Consider the following 17125-nt stretch of genomic DNA (forward strand, 5'->3'; position numbering starts at 1 on the left):
CTGTGGTGAGGTGTGACTGAGCCTGTTGCCTGCCTTGCTCCTGAGCTGGGGGTCCGGGCCCGGGAAGAGCCCCCGGGGGAGGGTGCAGCCCAGGAGAACACGGGGTCGGCCTGGCACACCCCACCACCCGCCTAGGCGGGCTCCTTGTGGCACTCTCTGCACGGCTGCCCCATACCAAACTGCAGGCGGGGCTCCTGGGGCTGTCCACCAAGGGTCTCTGTGTCCCCGCCTGCCCTCCCCGGCCCCCCAGGTGCACCCGTACCTTCTTGGCCCCGGTCAGGGCTGCCTTCTGTAGCTTGTGGTAACAGTACTTGGCATACGTGCTTATCGCCACCCCTGGAAAGGAATGGGGCCGGATCATACTGGTGTGGGTGTGTGGGTGTGGGGCCAGGAGAGGGGTGAGCAGACACAGCTCCTTCGAGGGCCCTGAGGGGCTGGGCTGGGCTGGCCTGGCCCCGGCCACCCCCTGCCCAGCACAGCAGGTCCTCACACTCTCCCAGGCAGTGTCCTTTAGAGCAGAGACCCAAGGAGCACTTCCCCACCTGCAGAGGGACAGGCTGGGGAGGAACCCCCTGGCAGCTCCACCTGCCCTCCTACGGCCTCGCAGGAACAGGAAGTGTAGGACCTGGGTCTGAGGGCCTCTAGACCCCACTGCTCCCTCCCTGGGGCCTGACCCAGTGAGCTGTCCAGGTATTTGACTCTTCTCTGCTTCAGGCCCCTCCCTGGCTTTTGGGCTGTGGGCAGGAGCCCCGGGAGGAGTCATTTCCACCTACCCAGCACCCGCAGCCAGTGCTGGGGGAGGCAGGCACTGAGCTATCTGCACAGCAAGCCCAGCTCTGCTGCAGCCCTGGGCCTGAAGTACCAGCTTTGGGCTCTTCTGAAGGGGTGAGGCGGCAATGAGAGGGCCCAGTCTCCTTTCTCAAGGGAGGGGCTTTCTACAACTCAGCCCCTGACAGCAGGGTCCCTGAGGGGAGGGGCAGTGTGCCTGAGTCAGCACCTAGGGAGGGACTCAGGGACCTCAGCCTGGGGAGTCTCCAGACACAGGGCCCAGGGAAAGGTGCTAGAGGGGAGAGGATTCCCAGGCTGGGTCTGGAAGGCGCGGCACCTTCCTGCTCCAGGTCGGGAAGAAGCAAATGAGAGAACACGCCAAGAGAAGCTGTCTGGGGCCAGGGGAGCCATGGACCTCGGACAGATGGACAGGACCCTGTGCTTCTGGACATGAGACCTGCCCCAGTGCCCAGCGCCTACCGCCTGCCAGGGTGAGGGGGCCTCTGGATCCTGACCCCCAATTGGAACGCCTTTGTCTTCTTTGAAGGAGCAGTTTCTGGTGGACAGCTGAGGGGACGGGGTCCTTGGACCAGGTTAAAAAAAGTACACACGTGTCTTGAGTCCATCTCTAATTATCACAGAATAGTTGACATGTGACTGCTAAGGAGACTCTTTTTTAGAATAACCAAAATGAAACTTTTTTTTTTTTTAAATAGATGTTTAGGTCCTAGAAAATCTGTCATGGTCCTTGGGACCACAGGTCTTGGCAGGGGATCTGGCCCCAGCCTCCAGCGTGGGACCATGTGGAACCAAGGGCCCCTCTGGGCCTTCTGGGCAGGCTATGAGGTACCCTTGTTTTTCTAGAATGGATGGTGCCCACACACACTGGATCCAGGCTCCAGAGCCTCAAGAAGGCAAGGAGGGAATGAGCTTTGCAGGAAGGCGGCAGAAACCCAGGGCCTCGGCTCAGCAGCTGGGACATGTAGTCACTAGGCTGGGGGGCCTGGGGCAGACGGCAGGGCTGGGCCTCCTGCTTGCTGTCCCTGTGGGAAGACAGGCCCTGATCTCCTGTCCCCAGGCTCCTGATGGGACAAACACCCCAGCCTGAGCCTGCTTGGGACCAGGACACCCTCCAACACTCTATGACTGGGATGCATTGGGGCCACTGCCTCTCAGCTGGTGAAGGTGAGCATAATGCAGTCTCTCTGTGCCTCAGTTTACTCCTCTGTAGGATGGGGACTGTGACAACGCCTGTCTCATGCAGTGCTCAGCAGGCAGCTGCTGGTGTCACAACTGTAGTGGGTAGGCCAGGGACTGAGGCCACACTACTCCATCTGCAACTTCACTCTGGGGGTCAGGCTGCCTGTGCCCTAAGGTCTAGGAAGCTGGGGATGACTGCACTCACGCTGCATCAGGCACAGGGCCAGGCACCAAGGTGTCTGCTGACCTGCAGTGGGAGAGTGGGCAGTGCCCATCGCTAGCCCAGGGAGACCCTCACCTGTGTGGGGTGCTCTGCTCTGAGACCACTGCCCTGATCCGGCCTTGCCTGGACCTCAGCCCTCATCTCCATCCCCCTCCGGCTGTAGGCGAGCCCAGGTGGGACGGCTGCCCACAGAGGCACCAACAGCAGCAGCTCTCCTAAGGCCTGTGCTACTCTGCTCGGGGGCCAGGTCTGCCCCGGGGACCTTAGAGCTACAGGACCAGGTCGCAGGTCTCCCAGGACACCAGGTGTGGCCAGGGCCTCCTGGTGTTGACCCTGCTCCCCACCTGACACACCCTGGGCCGCAATGTCCCGCTGGGCTCCACTCCAGGCACAGGGGAGTCTGCTCCCTGCTCCGCCTGGCTGCAGCCAGGAGGCTTTTACGGCCAGTGGTGTCAGTGGACGCCAGCTCAGGCAGGAGTGCAGAGCTCCTTCTATGCTGCCCCAGATGGAGTGGTCTGAGGACGTCTGTGGCCGGGAATCTCACCCCTGCATTGCAGCTAGCCCTCTTCTCCCAGGGTCCTGGGTGAGGCCAGGCTGGGTGACTCGGGACTGGGCCAGGGGCCCCTGGCACAGACCTGCTGGTGGCAGCCTCGGAGGTGCCAGGGTGAGGACAAGTCCATAGCCCAGAAGATGCCATCCTGGCATTCCCCACGAGGGCCCTTCGTGCCCCTGTAGCCTCCTGCTGGTCCCAGAGTTGGCCCTAAGCAAACCTCATCCACAGAAAGCTCGCTGGCACTGTTGTGGGCCTGCATGGGCAGCATGCAGTCAGGGATGGCTTCCTGGAGGAAGAGGTGCCTAAGCCAAGTGGTCTCAAAGGAAGTGAAGTGGAGCAGAGAGGTGGTGGCGGAGCTCTAGACAGATGAGTGGGCGTGAGGCACTAAGTGTGGCAGGACCACACTGCAGGAGTGGGGAGGACGGCCCTGGAAGCCTATGTGTACGTGGGCGTGAGCACGGAGCTGACTTGGTCTGACGGCGTAGCTCTCAAAAGGGAGGGCACAGCCCTGGGTTCACAGGGTTTTCCTGAGCCAGGGCCTGGGGGAAGGTGGAGAGGTGGAAGCTATGTGAGAGTGTGGGTGGGAAAGGGGCTGGTGCGGAGGGTGGGGAAGCCCTCCCCCGGCTTCTGGGGCTGTGCTGGGGGCCCACCATCAAAGCAGGGGACGACTCCTTGCTGATTCTGAATGGCAGGCTTGGCTCTTGTGGCCTAAGGGCAGCCCTGGGTGGGAAGACAGGGCTGAGGGGTGCTTGTCTGCAGGGCACCACACACCCCTCCACCTGCAAACTTCCCTGTGGGGGTCAGGCCCAAACACTCACCTGGGGGCGCCTCCAGGAGCCGTCAGCCGGCAAGTCCTCATGCCCCCACCCCATTAAGAACCCAGCAAGCAAGTTGGAAATGGCTCTGCGCACCACCAAGACAGGTGTGGACAGGCTTGACCGCTCCAGGGGTCCAGTCAGTCACCTGGGCCCTCCAGCTCGCTCAGGAGGCCACAGGCCTGAGGTTAGTGGCCCCATCCCCCCCACCCAGAAGCGGTTAGAGAAGAGAAGGCCAGGCGGCCGAGGCTGGAGAGCAGAGCTGTGCAGACGCCGCGCCCAGGGGCTGCGGGGAGAGGCCCTACCATCCGGCTCTTCAACATAAGGCTTGGGTTTCTTTCTCAATTTGGACTTCTTCTTAGTGTTTCTTTCCAGGAGCTCTTTTATGTGCTGTGTCACTGGGGAGCAAAGACAACCATGAGGACGACAGAACACAACGCCAGGAGCCAGCGCCCACTCAGCTCCCGCACTTGGCTGGTGAGCAGGCCCCTGGGCCTGTTGGGGGCTCACCCTGTGCAGCTAGGGGCTGAGCGTGTCTGGGGGGACGTGGCTGTGTGAGTGACAGAGAGGTGCCAGGGGCCCTTCTGAGCACTGTGTGGGCTGGGAAGCTGCCGTGCCTGTGCTGGCGTGAGTGGAAGCACAGGCAAGGCGCCCGGGGAGCAGGAGGAGAGCAGGCAGCTTCTGGCTGGCAGCAAGGCTAGGGCGGCCATGGCCTGGGCCCCCTGCCTGCCGGTCAGAAAACCAACAGAAACAAGTGGGCGAAGGCAGCTGGCCCCAAGCCAGGCACTGCAGTCAGAGAGGAGGGGGCTCCCCTCAGGCTGATCTGGGTCTGCCTCCCGCTCTGCACAGCGTAACTCCGCACTGTTGCCACTGGCCTCGATGACCTAGCTGAGGTCACGGCTGGCAGGCTCCTGTGTCTCCTCCTCCTGCTCCGTGCCACACTCTGTAGGAGAAGTCACTGTGCCCGGCCCACACCTGAGGGGTGGAGTTAGGCTCCAGCTCCTGGAGGGTGGATATGTACGTAAATTATTTGTCATTATTCTGCACAGATTTGTCTATTCCTACCTATTGAATTACTCATTTATATCAGTATGGACTTAGTTTTTTCTTCTTTTTGAGATAGGGTCTCACTGTGTCACCCAGGCTGGAGTGAGTGGTGCAGTCTCGGCTCACTGCAACCTCCACCCACTGCAGCCTCCACCTCCCGGGTTCAAGAGACTCCCACCTCAGCTTCCTGAGTAGTTGGAATTACAGGCATGCACCACCACATCTGACTAATTTTTGTATTTTTGGTAGAGATGGGGTTTCACCATGTTGCCCAGGTGGTCTTGAACTCTTGACCTCAAATGATCCACCTGCCTCGGCCTCCCAAAGTGCTGGGATTACAGGTGTGAGCCACCACACCCGGCCTATTTATGGATTTTATTTTATACTGGGTTATAATCCAATGGGTCTTTATCTTGTTGCTCAACTTGCTCCAGCCTGGGCCACTGGGAACTCCTTCCGCTGGCCCCTGTGTCCCTGTGGCAGGTGTCACCCCCACCTCTGGCACAGGCATCACCCCCACCTCCAGTACAGGCATCACCCCCACCTCTGGCACTTGCTCACTTTTGACTACATCTCGTATATTCCCCGCACCAGCCCTGGAATCACCCATTTCTCCAAGGAACTCTGGATCCTTTTAATGGAAAATGGTATTTAGAAACCAAGATCTGGATGTGTGATGTGCTTACTGCTGCCAGGAAATCACTGCTTGCAGGTCCTCTCAGCTGACAGAATGAGGAGGCACCTGTGTGCACGCTAACTCCTGTTCACATGCACATCTGTACATATTTCTGTATGTGGCCATCTGTCTCCGTATCAGCTAAACATGGCCTCTAACTTGATTCCACTACCGCCGTTAGTAGCCCTGGCTTCCTCCCTTTGCGTGTCTGTGACTGGTGTATCTTCTCATTTTTTTAACAGTCTTTTGTAGGAGACTTAATTTTGATGAAGTCTAATTTATCCATGTTTTTCTTTTATAGATAGTACTTTTGGAATTATATATAAAAATCTTTGCCTTCCTCAGGAAAGCAAGCATTTTCTCCTGTTTTGTTCCAGAAGTTTTATAGTTTTAGGTTTTATATCTTGGTTTATGAGTGATCCATTTGCAGTTATTTTTTGTGTACACTTCAAAATATGCGTTGAAATTCATCTTTTGTTTGCATTTGGATATCCAGTTTTCCCAGCACCGTCGAAGGAAAAGACTGTCTTTTCTTCACTAAGTTGCCTTTGCAGCACTGTGGAAAGCTGGCTCATCCATACATGGGTCTGTTTCTAAACTTGCTCTCTGTGGCAGTGACGCACTGTCTACCTCAAGGCTAGTGCCACACTCTCGTTAGTCTAGCTTTATAACAAGTCAGGTGGTGTAAGTCCTCCAACTCTGTATTTTTTCAAAGGGGTTTTGGCTATTCTAGGTTCTTTGTAGTTCCTATGCATTTTAGAATCAGCCTGTCAATTTCTAAAACAAATAAATGTAGTACAATTTGCATTCAGATTTAATCTATGCATCGATTTGGTAGAACTGATGGCCTAACAGTATTAGTCTTCTGATTCATAAGCACAGTAGACCTCTCCGTCTACTTTACTGCTTTACTTTCAGCAATGGTTTGCAGTTTTTACTGTGCAGGTCTTAACACGTCCTTTGTCAGATCTATCTCTAAGTATGTCATATTTTAAAATGCTACTGCAGGCAGGCACAGAGAAGCTGAGGCAGAAGAATCACTTGAGGCAAGGACTTAAAGATCAGATGGGGCAACATTGGAAAACTTCATCTCTCCAAAAAAATTAAATTAGCCAGGTGTGGTGGCTCAGGCCTGTTGTCCTAGCTACTCGAGATGTTGAGGCAGGGGGATCATAGTTTGAGCTCAAGAGTTGGAGGCTACAGTGAGCTCTCATACCACTGCGTGCCACCGAGTCTCAGAATAAATAAATACATGAGATTGTACTTCACCCTGGAGACCCTGTCTCTAAATAAATAAATACAGGCAATTGCAAATGGTGTTTTAAAATATCAGCTTCTAATAATTTGTTGCTAGTATATAGAAATATGAGGCCAGGCTTGGTGGCTTACATCTGTGATCCCAGCACTTTGGGAGGCTAAGGTGGGAGAATCACTTGAGCCTAGGAGTTCGAGATCAGCCTGGTCAACATGGTGAAACCCTGTCTCTACAAAACTTAAGAAAAAAATTAGCTGGGCTTGGTAGTGCCTGTGGTCCCAGCTACTCGGGAGGCTGAGGTGGGAGGATCTCACGAGCCTGCGAGGTGGAGGCTGCAGTGAGCAGTGACGTCACCACTGTACTTCCCCGGGCAATACAGTGAGACCCTGTCTGGAAAAAAAAGAAATATTTATTTGAAACGAAGTCCCTGTCTGGGGATAAAGAAAAGACATAATTAATTAATTAATTTGAAACAGTCTTGCTCTGTTTCCCAGGCTGGAGTGCAATGGCGTGATCTCAGCTCACTGCAACCTCCGCCTCCTGGGTTCAAGTGATTCTCCTGCCTCAGCCTCCCGAGTACTTGGGATTACAGGCGCGCGCCACCACGCCCGGCTAATTTTTGTATTTTTAGTAGAGATGGGGTTTCACCGTGTTGGCCAGGCTGGTCTCGAACTCTTGGCCTCAGTGATCCACCTGCCTCTGCCTCCCAAAGTGCTGGGACAACAGGCGTGAGCCACCGCGCCCGGACTGCTTTGCTTCTTAAGCAGTTTTAACCAATCCTTTGTTTCCAGCTTCAGGATCACCCTCTTCCCCCTTTGCTAGAAGAATCGGGCTCTACCCACTTGTGAGCTTCTACGGGTTTGCTGCCTGCTTCAGCTTTTCTGTTTCCCTCCATCGGCCCAGGATTCACCGTTTGTGGTCCACGTGCTCCACCTTCTAAAACAGCTGTTCTTCCTTTTCCATTTTCTTTTTCTTTGTGTGTTTTTAAAAGTTTGGTAAAATACATATAAAATTTACCAGTTTAACCATTTCAAAATAGACAGCTCTGTGACATTAAGTACATTTACATTGTTGTACAACTATCACCACTGGCCATCTCCAGAACTTTTTCATCTTTCCAAAGTAGACCTCACTCCCTGCTTCTCCCTCCCTCAGCCATGGCACCCACCATTCTAGTTTCCGTCTCTGGGAATCTGACTGCTCTAGGGCCTCACGGAGGGAGAATCCTACAATCTCTGTCCTGACTGGCTTCTTGCCTTTAGCATGATGCTCTCAAGGTTCATCCACATGCGTCTATCAACATTTCCTTCCTTTTTAAGGCAGAAAATAGTTTTCCATTTTGTGGCTAGACACATTGTTTCTCCATTCAGCTGCTGATGGATCCTTGGCATGTTCCCACCTTTTAGTTATAAGAGCTGCTGTGAACGGGGTGTACAAATCACCATTACAGTCCTGGCTCCCAGCTCTTCTGGGTCATTCCAGAAGTGGAAATGCTAGATGATATGGGAATTATATTTTTAATTATTTGAGGAACTGCCTACCAGTTTACACAGTGGCTGTACCATTTTACATTCCTTTCTGGGTTTTTTTTTTTTTTTTTTTGCCTTTAAAAAATGGCTTCACTGTCGTTTTAGTGAGTTCAAGGCAAAGGTGAAGCAAATGCCCATGTTCAATCCGCCATCTTGAGCTGGAAGCCAGGAGACCTTGTTGGATGCATGAAGAAGCGAGCAGTGAATGAAACCTTTAGGAGTCTCCAGCCTTCCAAAATACACAGAAGTGGAGCAGGTGGGAGAGCTGAAGGCTACCATACCCACTGCCAGGTGCGCCTCGATGTCTGTGTGTCGAGAACCTGTTGAGGGAGGTCCTGGGGACCAGCCAGGAGATCCCCTGCTGGTGTGAAAGTTGTGAGCACCCATGAGACAAGGCTAAGCTGGGGGCATCACCTCATGGGGTCTCAGTCCCCGAGGGTGGTGACCACACAGTGCAGGTCACGCAGGTGCTGGCAGATGAGTCAAAGGTTCCTGAGGCTGAGGCAGGCAGGGTGCTCAGGGCGATGCACCAGGCTCAACTCTGCTCCTCGCCAAGGGTCCCTAGGCTACAGTTTCCTTTTTCTAAGGACTGTGCCGCAGCCTAGCTGGCCCTCCACAGCACAGGCTACATCCGACATCCTCCTCGGCTGATAGGGCCTGTCTTTCTTTCCTTTCTCTTCTCTTCTCTTCCTTCTTTTCTTTCTTTCTTTTTCCTACCCACCCCCCCGCCCCCACTTCGACGGGGTCTTGGCCGAGCACAATGGCTCACGCCTGTAATCCCAGCACTTTGGGAAACTCAGGTGGGTGGATCAACTGAGGTCAGCAGTTTGAGACCATCCTGGCCAACATGGTGAAACTCCTTCTCTACTAAAAATACAAAAACTAGCTGGGTGTGGTGGCGTGCACCTGTGGTCCCTGCTACACGGGAGGCTGAGGCAGGACAATCGCTTAAACCCAGGAGGCAGAGGTTGCAGTGAGCTGAGATTGCGCCACTGCACTCCCTGAACTCCAGCTTGGGCAATAGAGTGAGACTCTAACTCCAAAAAAAAAAAAAAAAAAAAAAAAAAGAGGGTCTTGCTCTGTTGCCCAGGCTGGAGTGCAGGAGTGCAGTGGTGCGATCATGACTCACTGCAGAGTTAACCTCCTGGGCTCAAGCAATCCTCCTGCCTTAGCCTCCCAAGTAGTTGGGACCACAAGCATGCACCACCATGCCTGGCTAATTTCCTTTTTAAAATTTTTCATAAAGACAGGGTCTCACTTTGTTGCCCAGGCTGGTCTCAAACTCCCAGGCTCAAGGGATCCTCTTGCCTCGGCCCAAAGTGCTGGGATTCCAGGTGTGAGCCACTGTGCCTGGCTGGGCCTGTCTTTCTGAGCAGCAGCCAGCACCTCCATGTGAAAGGGACACCTCCCAGGCACAGGAGGCTGGCTGGAGGGGGTGTGAGGCTCATTTGGGAAGGGATGGCCACTGTGTGTGTAGTGACCTGTCTTCTGGGCTCAGGGCCAACCAGGGACCCAGACAGACGAACCTACAAGTGGATCCTGGGGCTGGAGACGGGGTTCTGGCTGTGAGGGTGGCCACAGTACCACAGCCAAGATGCAGGCTACCTGCCAGTGGGACTGCACAGAGCCCCAGCCCCGCTGTCACTCCAACACAGACGGTGCTCTTGGCCTTCATGGGCCTTCTTTGGCGGAGCTCTGAAGCCACGGCCTCCCAGGCTGAAGCCTGATCCCTTTTTCCATGCAGGCCAGGACCCCACAGGTGTAAGACACAAGGACAAAGGCACACGAGCCTAAGTGTGAAGGGCAGCGGCCTGGAGCACACACTCCCCTAGGAAGCCACAGCCTCTACTTACATACAGCAGAAACGGCCCAGCCACACATTGGCTAGGCAGCTGGCCCAAGATGCGCCCAAGAAACCTCAGGCCTTTGTCTGGCTGTCTTCTGGCCCTTCACTTGCCTACTTTCGGGGGTACCCACTGTGGGCTGCATGCTGTGCTGAGCAGTGGGGGCTCAGCTCCACAGCCTCCAGCTCAGGCACGACATTCCCAGGCCCCTCTGGAAGAGGACGAGGAGGTGAACTATGATGCCAACAGGAACACAGCCCCTAGGATTCCACCTGCTTCTTGAAGGGCCCAAGACCAGGGACTGGGCTTCACAAGCCAGCCCAGTCTGCCTGACACCCTGCTCTGGTCCTCCTCTGCACACCTGGAGCCCCGGCCACCTGCCAAGCTCTGCCTCCGCTATGATCTTGTGTTGAAAAGTCGGGTGAAACTGCATGGCTTCCAAAATCTCCCCACAAACAGCTGATGGGCTGGGTGGTGCCTATACCCAACACTGCCCTGTGGCCTCCATCCTGCCTCTGTGTGCCCACAGCAGCTTGGGAGCCACCTCCTCCACACCTGGGCTGGAGGTCATGGGGTAAGGCCCAGCAAGGCCCTGACCAGGGGCTCAATCTCTGCGGAGGCAAAGGCCAGACCAGGGTGGGCTCTCACTGCCACAGAACAGTCTATGGCATGTCTGACCTGGAGGGTGCGTGTGCGTGTGTGCATGTGTGTGTGTGTGCATGCATTTCTGGACATCAGTTCTGTGGCTGTGCCCTGTAGATACCCACGATGTGAGGTGGAGGGTGGCTTGCTGCAGACACGGGGCTGTCTGGCTGATGGCACCATGGCCTGGGCCCAGCACACCTGAAGCATCGTCTTGGAGAGCCCTGGGCAGACTCTGGCCTCCCACGTTGCCTCAGGCAGCCATTAGGATGTGATGATGCCTTCCACTTACGACCCCATGGGGCAGCTCTGGGGCAGCTTAGGTGCTGCGTGACCTGCATGTGAGCCACAGTCATCAAACTCCTGCCTGCTCACACGAGCCTTCTGCCAGGACCATGCCCAGAAGAGACAACCTGGGTCTTGCCAGGGTGGTAACCCCTCTAGGTCACGGATGGCAGAAGGCAAGTGCAGCAGGCATGCAGGGGCCTGACTACGGCTGCTCTGCCCTCGGCGTCTTCGTGCCTGCCCTTGTCAGGGAGCGGGACTGGCCATGGTGGGCTTGGAGCAGAGTGGATGCGGCCATCGAGGCCCCACGCCCTCGTGTCTGCCAGGGCTCCGGGGCTCTTCACCTCAGTGCCTAGGTGGGGCTCCAGGAAGAGGCCACATCCAGCGGAGGCCCAGCGTGTGGGGTGTTTCGGGAGGTGAGTGTCGAGCCATGGCCCTGCGTGGAGGGCCACCAGGGACTTCACCAGCTGCTGCCCAGCACAGCAGGAACCCTCTCCACTGCCCTTACCTGAGCTGGTGGCAGAGCCCGGGCATGGCCTTACCTTTGGTGTCGTTGACGGGGTCCATGTGCCGGTAGATGTAGCCTTCCAGGTAGGAGTGGAACTTGGGTGTGGGCGGGAAAAAGGCCAGGCAGATGGCCATGAGCTCCCAGCCGCGGGCCAGGCTCTCCAGGCGGAAGTTCTCGGTGGTCTGCCGGCACAGCTGGATGTAGAGCTCGTCCCGCAGGCCCTGCACGCTCCAGCCCTTGGTGGCCACCTCCAGGGCCACGTGCAGCGGGTCGGCCTTGGCCCGCCGGTCACCCATGTACATCTGGATCAGCTTGAAGAGCTCGCAGGCCTCCTTCTTCACGTGCCGGTCGCTCGTCACGATCATGGGCTTCTTGATGGACTCGCTGCTCCAGGCCAGCATGTTGGCGATGGACACCTTCCGCCGGAAGAGGCCCTGTGTGTGCTTGTTGAAGTGCTTGGAGGCCCAGTTCTCGATATCCGTCTCCGAGGAGGGCTTGCGCAGCGTGAAGGTGGGGAAGACGCAGCTGGAGCTGGGAATGCCGCTGCGGCTCTGCCGGCTGCTCTCAAACTGGGCACAGGCACCGAGGTCCTCAGACTGAGAAGGACAAATGGGGCTGGGCTGTTAGGGGGTGGGGGAGGGCCAGGCAGTTGGGCCCACTGGGCCACAGTCCCCAGAAGTGTGAGCTGGGGCCCCACCAGAGCCAGCCAGGTGACAGGCCTGCCCTGCTCACCACAAGGCTGCCTGAGGTGGGAAGCCCAGCCTGTCCACAGATGCAGCTGGGGCGCGGGAGCCCTGTACTCCCAGGGTGTGGCAGGGCAGCTTGCTGATGGGTGACCTAGGTGACCTGGCTGAGGGTGAGGCAGGAGGAAGGGGAGCATCCGCTGGCATCCCCAGGGGGCTGACCTCATTCTGCTGCCCCCTGAGGAAATGTCAGTGCCCTTGTTCAGGCACGGAAGGCTGCAGTTCACACCAGGTAAAAGTGCTGTCTGGTTCCCAATCCCTTCACTGCTGGGACCCCAGGCCCTTCCTCCAGCCTTCACCCCAGGCTGACCTCCAGGAGGCCCCTCCCTGCCTGCTGCTCTGAGAGGACCCTGGTCCAAGCACCCTGGGCCTCCCTGCCCTCTTGTCCTCCTGCATCTTGGCAAGTGGACAGAATCACGGACCGGAAGCTGCTCTGAGTTCTCCACCCTGGAGACCATGAAGGCCACCCAGGCCCCGAGGTCTCCCCACCCCAGGAAGCTCCCCGTGTTCCTCCTCCACCCTCCTGGGTCCTCAGATGCTAGGCCTGCCCTCTGCCTCCCGCTGTGAGAACAAGGATGGAGATGCTGGACAGAGGTGCACGCGGCCTCCACGGGATCTAGCCTCCATCAGCTCCAGGAGCCAGGTGGGGAACGTGCCAGAGGCCCCAGGCTGGGCGCAACATCCCGGAATTCCTGGGGCCTCTGTCCCCTCGGCAGTTCTTCCTACCTGAGGGAGCTTTGGGGACTGGCTTTGAGAACCACCAGGGAGCCCCCGACACCTTGGCTGCCTGCTCCTCAGGGGCCCAGGCCACAGCTCTGGTGGCCACCACCCTCCCAGTCTGCTGAGGCCTCCTCTGTTCTGTGGCTGGAGTCAGGGTGTGGCCTCCAGCTCCCAGGTGCCCCCAGGATGAGGAAGGCACTACCAGGGAATGCCCAGCAGCCCATACCCCATGGGGGCCTCCTCGTGGACTCCCAGCTGAGCCCTGACAGCCGGCTGGAGTGCCCAGGGCCCCGGAGACACGGGGCTTCAGAACTCTGCGTGCTCTGTGCACGCCCTGGACGCCAGGTCTCCTGTGCCTGGCCCACGGGGTCAACTCTGACTGCGCTGGCCCCAGGCTCTCAAGCTCAGCCCTGCCCGTTAGGCCCTCACCTGTGAGGGGTGGAGGTAGGGCTCTGGCGAGGCCAGGTTGGTCTGCACGGAGACGCTCTTCTCCAGCAGGATCTGGGGGAAGCCTAGCTTCTCGAAGGTGCCCCTCCTCCAGTGCCTGTTCTCCTGCTGGGCTAGCGCCTCGTCCTCACTGAAGGCCCGCACCACCGGCCCGGGCATGGGCAGTGGCAGGGCGCCGTCGCTCTCGTAGCCAGAGCCATCCTGCTGGGAGTCCCAGCTGCTCCTCTGCTTCATGTGGAAGTGGGCCTGCTGCGCCTCCCAGGCCAGCCGAGCCTGCGCTAGGAAGGGCTCAGCCGCGCCCCGCGCCCCTTCGGCCTCACCTTCCGCTCGCTTCACGGGGGCGAGGCTGGTCCCGCACGGGGGCTGTTCCTCGGCCAGGGGCTGCTCCACAAGCAGGTCCCCGGGGCCCTCGGTGGGGGTGGCGCTGGTGGCTTGGCACAGAGAGGGCTTTCTGCTCTTTCGCTTGCGCGTGCCCGGGGAGTAGCCTGTGGAGGACAGGGTATCCTGCTGGCTGGACCAGGACATGGCATCCTCCTGGGCCTGTGGCAGCGGCGTGGGCGGCTGGCTGTGCCGCAGCTCAGGTCCCTCCATGGTGCTGTAGTCTCCGGACTTGACGCCCAGGCGCTGGTCCCTCAGCAGGCAGGGGCTGGGCTGCAGGGAGTACGAACCACCGCCGGGGTTGGGCGCGTACTTGTGCCGCGGGCCGGCGCGCAGCTTGGGGCTGGAGCCTGCCTGCTCCACGTAGACCAGCTGCCGCACGTACTCCTTGCCGGCGGGACTGTACTCCAGGCTCAGGAAGCGCTCGGGGCACTTCTGCTTGGTGAGCACCAGCTGCTGGCAGGGCGAGGGGGGGCCCTGCTTGTTGGGCTGGAGGAACGGCCGGGGCTTACGGCCCGGCGACCGCTGGGGAGAGCCGGCCTGGTAGCCCCCGCCAGCCTCGAATTGCACGTCCATGGGGGGCTCATCGTAGATGGGGGCCTGGTACTCCACTGGGGGCTCCTCGTAGAGCGGGGGTTCATAGCCATAGCGCGGGGAGGAGGGCTGCGAGTCCCCGGAGGGCTTTCGGGGCTGGGCCAGCAGCGGGGAGCTGCTCCCTGGGAGCTCGGCCCTCTTCAGGAAGGGTGACGGCCTCCTCTCTGGGAAGAAGATGGTGCCGTCAGCCTCCGGGGCGAAGGTCTGCAGGCTGGGTGAGTGCTGGCTGCCGGAGGGTCTGCGGGAGCGGACCCCAGGTGGGCCGTCTGGGGCGTAGCCATTTCCCTGGGCGGCAAGGAAGCTGGGCTCCCGATCAGCGACCTTGATGAGCATGCGCTCTTTGGCGCCCGAGTTCCACCGCAGCGAGGAGGTCCTGCGTGGGGGGTGGACGGGCACAGGTGACTGCCTGCCTGCTGCTTCTGGGCACGCCCCACCCCCTCGGGGGCTGTAGGCAGCGGCTCCCGCGAACCCTCTGTTGTACACCTTCCTCGCTGGGGCCCTGTGGCCAGGAGCCCCTCACACCTGCCCTGCCCCAGCACCCCCAGCCCTCCCTCTGGGGCTCTCCTGGAGCTGCCGCCCACGACCAGGCGTCTGTCTGCTCTGATCCCAGCTCCTGACCGGGCACAGGGCTGCTTCTGTAACTAGAACCGGGGGCGGCCTTACCAGGGCCCTTACTGTGGGTGCTGTGCAGGTGTCTCCGGGGTTGCCTGAGCCGCCGGGCAGGCTCCTGGGCCCTGTGTTCCTGCTGAGCAGTGGCGTTGGACCCGTCCCAGTGGTCCAGGTGAGCCCAGCAGTAGCAAGGCACACCACCAGAATCCCACGGCCCCATTTTCCGACTGGGAGCTCCTGTGAGCTCCAAAAAGACTGACTGTCCTCCTCTGACCCTGCCCCAGTCACCACACTCACTCCAACATCTGCAGGTGTCCCACTAACACCTGCACCTGGCCAAGGGCACCACAGTCCCTGGAGTCACGCTGTCTGCGTCCTCACCAGTCCTCCCAACTCAGTGCAAGAGTCCCACTCACTCATCCGCAATAAGGGAGAGCCTGCCCTGGGCAGCACTGCGGGGCAGATACGCAGATGCAATGCCCATACGTGCTCCACCCCTGGCGGCCCAAGGTGGGCACTGGTCCTGTGTCCACAGCCATGCCTGCTATGCAGGGTGCTGGACCCAGGGCGCTGCCAGGGAGAGATGAGGGGCCCCTCCACCACCTTCCGTCTCCTGGAGGCCACTCGGGTGTGGCTATTTGAGACCCATAGCACTTCATACATCTGCGGCTTGACGTCTTCTACAATTTCCAAATGTTACTTTTACCCTGTTTCCTCTCTCTTCTCTTCTGGAAATCTAATTGCAGTCTTTCTTACTGTACACCACGTGGTTTTGTTTTGTTTTTTTGGGACGGAGTCTTGCTCTGTCGCCAGGCTGGAGTGTAGTGGCACGGTCTTGCCTCACTGCAACCTCCGCCTCCCAAGTTCAAGCGATTCTCCTGCCTCAGCCTCCCGAGTAGCTGGGATTACAGGCACGTGCCACCAGGCCCAGCTGATTTTTGTATTTTTAGTAGAGAGATGGGGTTTCACCATGTTGGCCAGGCTGGTCTCGAACTCCTGACCTCGTGATCCACCCACCTCGGCCTCCCAAAGTGCTGGGATTACAGGTGTGAGCCACCTTGCCCAGCCCCATGTGGTTTTCATGCTGTGTTCTACAGTTCCCATTGCTTGGCAGCTCCACACTTCAGAATATTTTCTTCTCAACTGCCTTCCAGTTTACTACTTTTCTATTCAGCTATGTTTAATCTGCTCTTAAACGCACTTAGTCCATTCAGGCTTTTATAACAAAATACTACAAACGAGGTAGCTTAAAAACAGGGAATGGCCGGGCATGGTGGCTCACGTCTGTAATCCAAAGACTTCAGGAGGCTGAGGCAGGAGGATCACTTGAGCCCAGGGGTTCAAGAGCAGCCTGGGCAACAGAGCAAGACCCCATCTCTACAAAAACATAAACCAATTGGCTGAACATGGTGGTGTGCTCCTGTAGTCCCAGCTACTCAGGAAGCTGGGGCGGGAGGATCGCTTAAGCTCAGGGAGGTCGAAGCTGCAGTGAGCCATGATCGCACCACTGCTCTCCAGCCTGGGTGACAGAGTGAGACCCTGTCTAAAAAAAATAAATAAATAAAAATAAAAATAACCCCAGGAATTTGGCCAGGCGTGGTGGCTCACATCTGTAATCCCAGCACTTGGGGAGGCTGAGGTGGGAGGATCACTTGAAGTCAGGAGTTTGAGACCAGCCTGGGCAACACAGTGAGAACCCATCTCTAAAACAAACAACAACAAAAGTAGAAACCCCACACATTTTATAAGCCAGTTGTGTCCCTCTGATTGATGTGGGGTCTTTCTGGACAAGGCCACATTCTCCATTGCCTGGGGGGTTGGTGAGGCAAGGCCCGGAAGACATGGCACCCCCTGACCAGGGACAACCTGCTCCAGAACACTGGGCTGTGGGCCCGCTCAGCACGGCCACACCACCCAGGTGAGAAGTCAGGGCAGCAGCCAGGGGCAGACTGCAGGTGCCTGTTCCTGGGATTTCTGCTCGTGGCTGCTGGAGGCTGCTCCCAGCCTGACACCAGGGGCTAGCCAGGCAGAATGGATGGTAGCAGCCAGTGTGGCAGGGGCCATCAAACCCTGAGGGCCAGCTGTGGGGTCAACCCCTCCATGGCCTGGGGACATTGAGGGGTGAAGGGCTCCGGAGTTCGGGAGATCGGGGGTTGAACTCCAGTCTGTTGCTCTGTGGCTGCAAGGCTTGGATTTCACTTAACATCTTTCTGCCTCAGTTTCCTCCTCAGTTATGACGAAGATTCAACAAAACAACGTGCACGCAGTAAGGCCCTGAGCTCAGCACTG

The 17125-nt window shown here is 58.0% G+C and overlaps 1 protein-coding gene across 5 annotated transcripts in view; it reads right to left on the bottom strand.

The window, feature by feature from the left end:
* Window positions 1-17125, bottom strand: part of ARHGAP39 (Rho GTPase activating protein 39) — a 157356-nt gene that overhangs the window by 3790 nt on the left and 136441 nt on the right. For 4 of the 5 annotated variants that reach the window (XR_008504250.2, XM_054499347.2, XM_054499340.2 and 1 more), the window contains 4 exons: window positions 13238-14600; window positions 11380-11941; window positions 3865-3957; window positions 263-336 (listed from right to left, as the gene is read on the bottom strand). Coding sequence is in view for 4 of the 5 variants with exons in the window: in XM_054499347.2 (XP_054355322.1) it covers window positions 263-336; window positions 3865-3957; window positions 11380-11941; window positions 13238-14600 (2092 nt within the window). In the remaining variant the exon portion in view is untranslated. The remainder of the gene's footprint in view (window positions 1-262; window positions 337-3864; window positions 3958-11379; window positions 11942-13237; window positions 14601-17125) is intronic. The other variant, XM_054499344.2, reaches the window with a different exon arrangement.

The sequence above is a fragment of the Pongo pygmaeus genome, chromosome 7 (assembly GCF_028885625.2).
Source record: "Pongo pygmaeus isolate AG05252 chromosome 7, NHGRI_mPonPyg2-v2.0_pri, whole genome shotgun sequence".
In the NCBI taxonomy this organism is placed as follows: domain Eukaryota; kingdom Metazoa; phylum Chordata; class Mammalia; order Primates; family Hominidae; genus Pongo; species Pongo pygmaeus.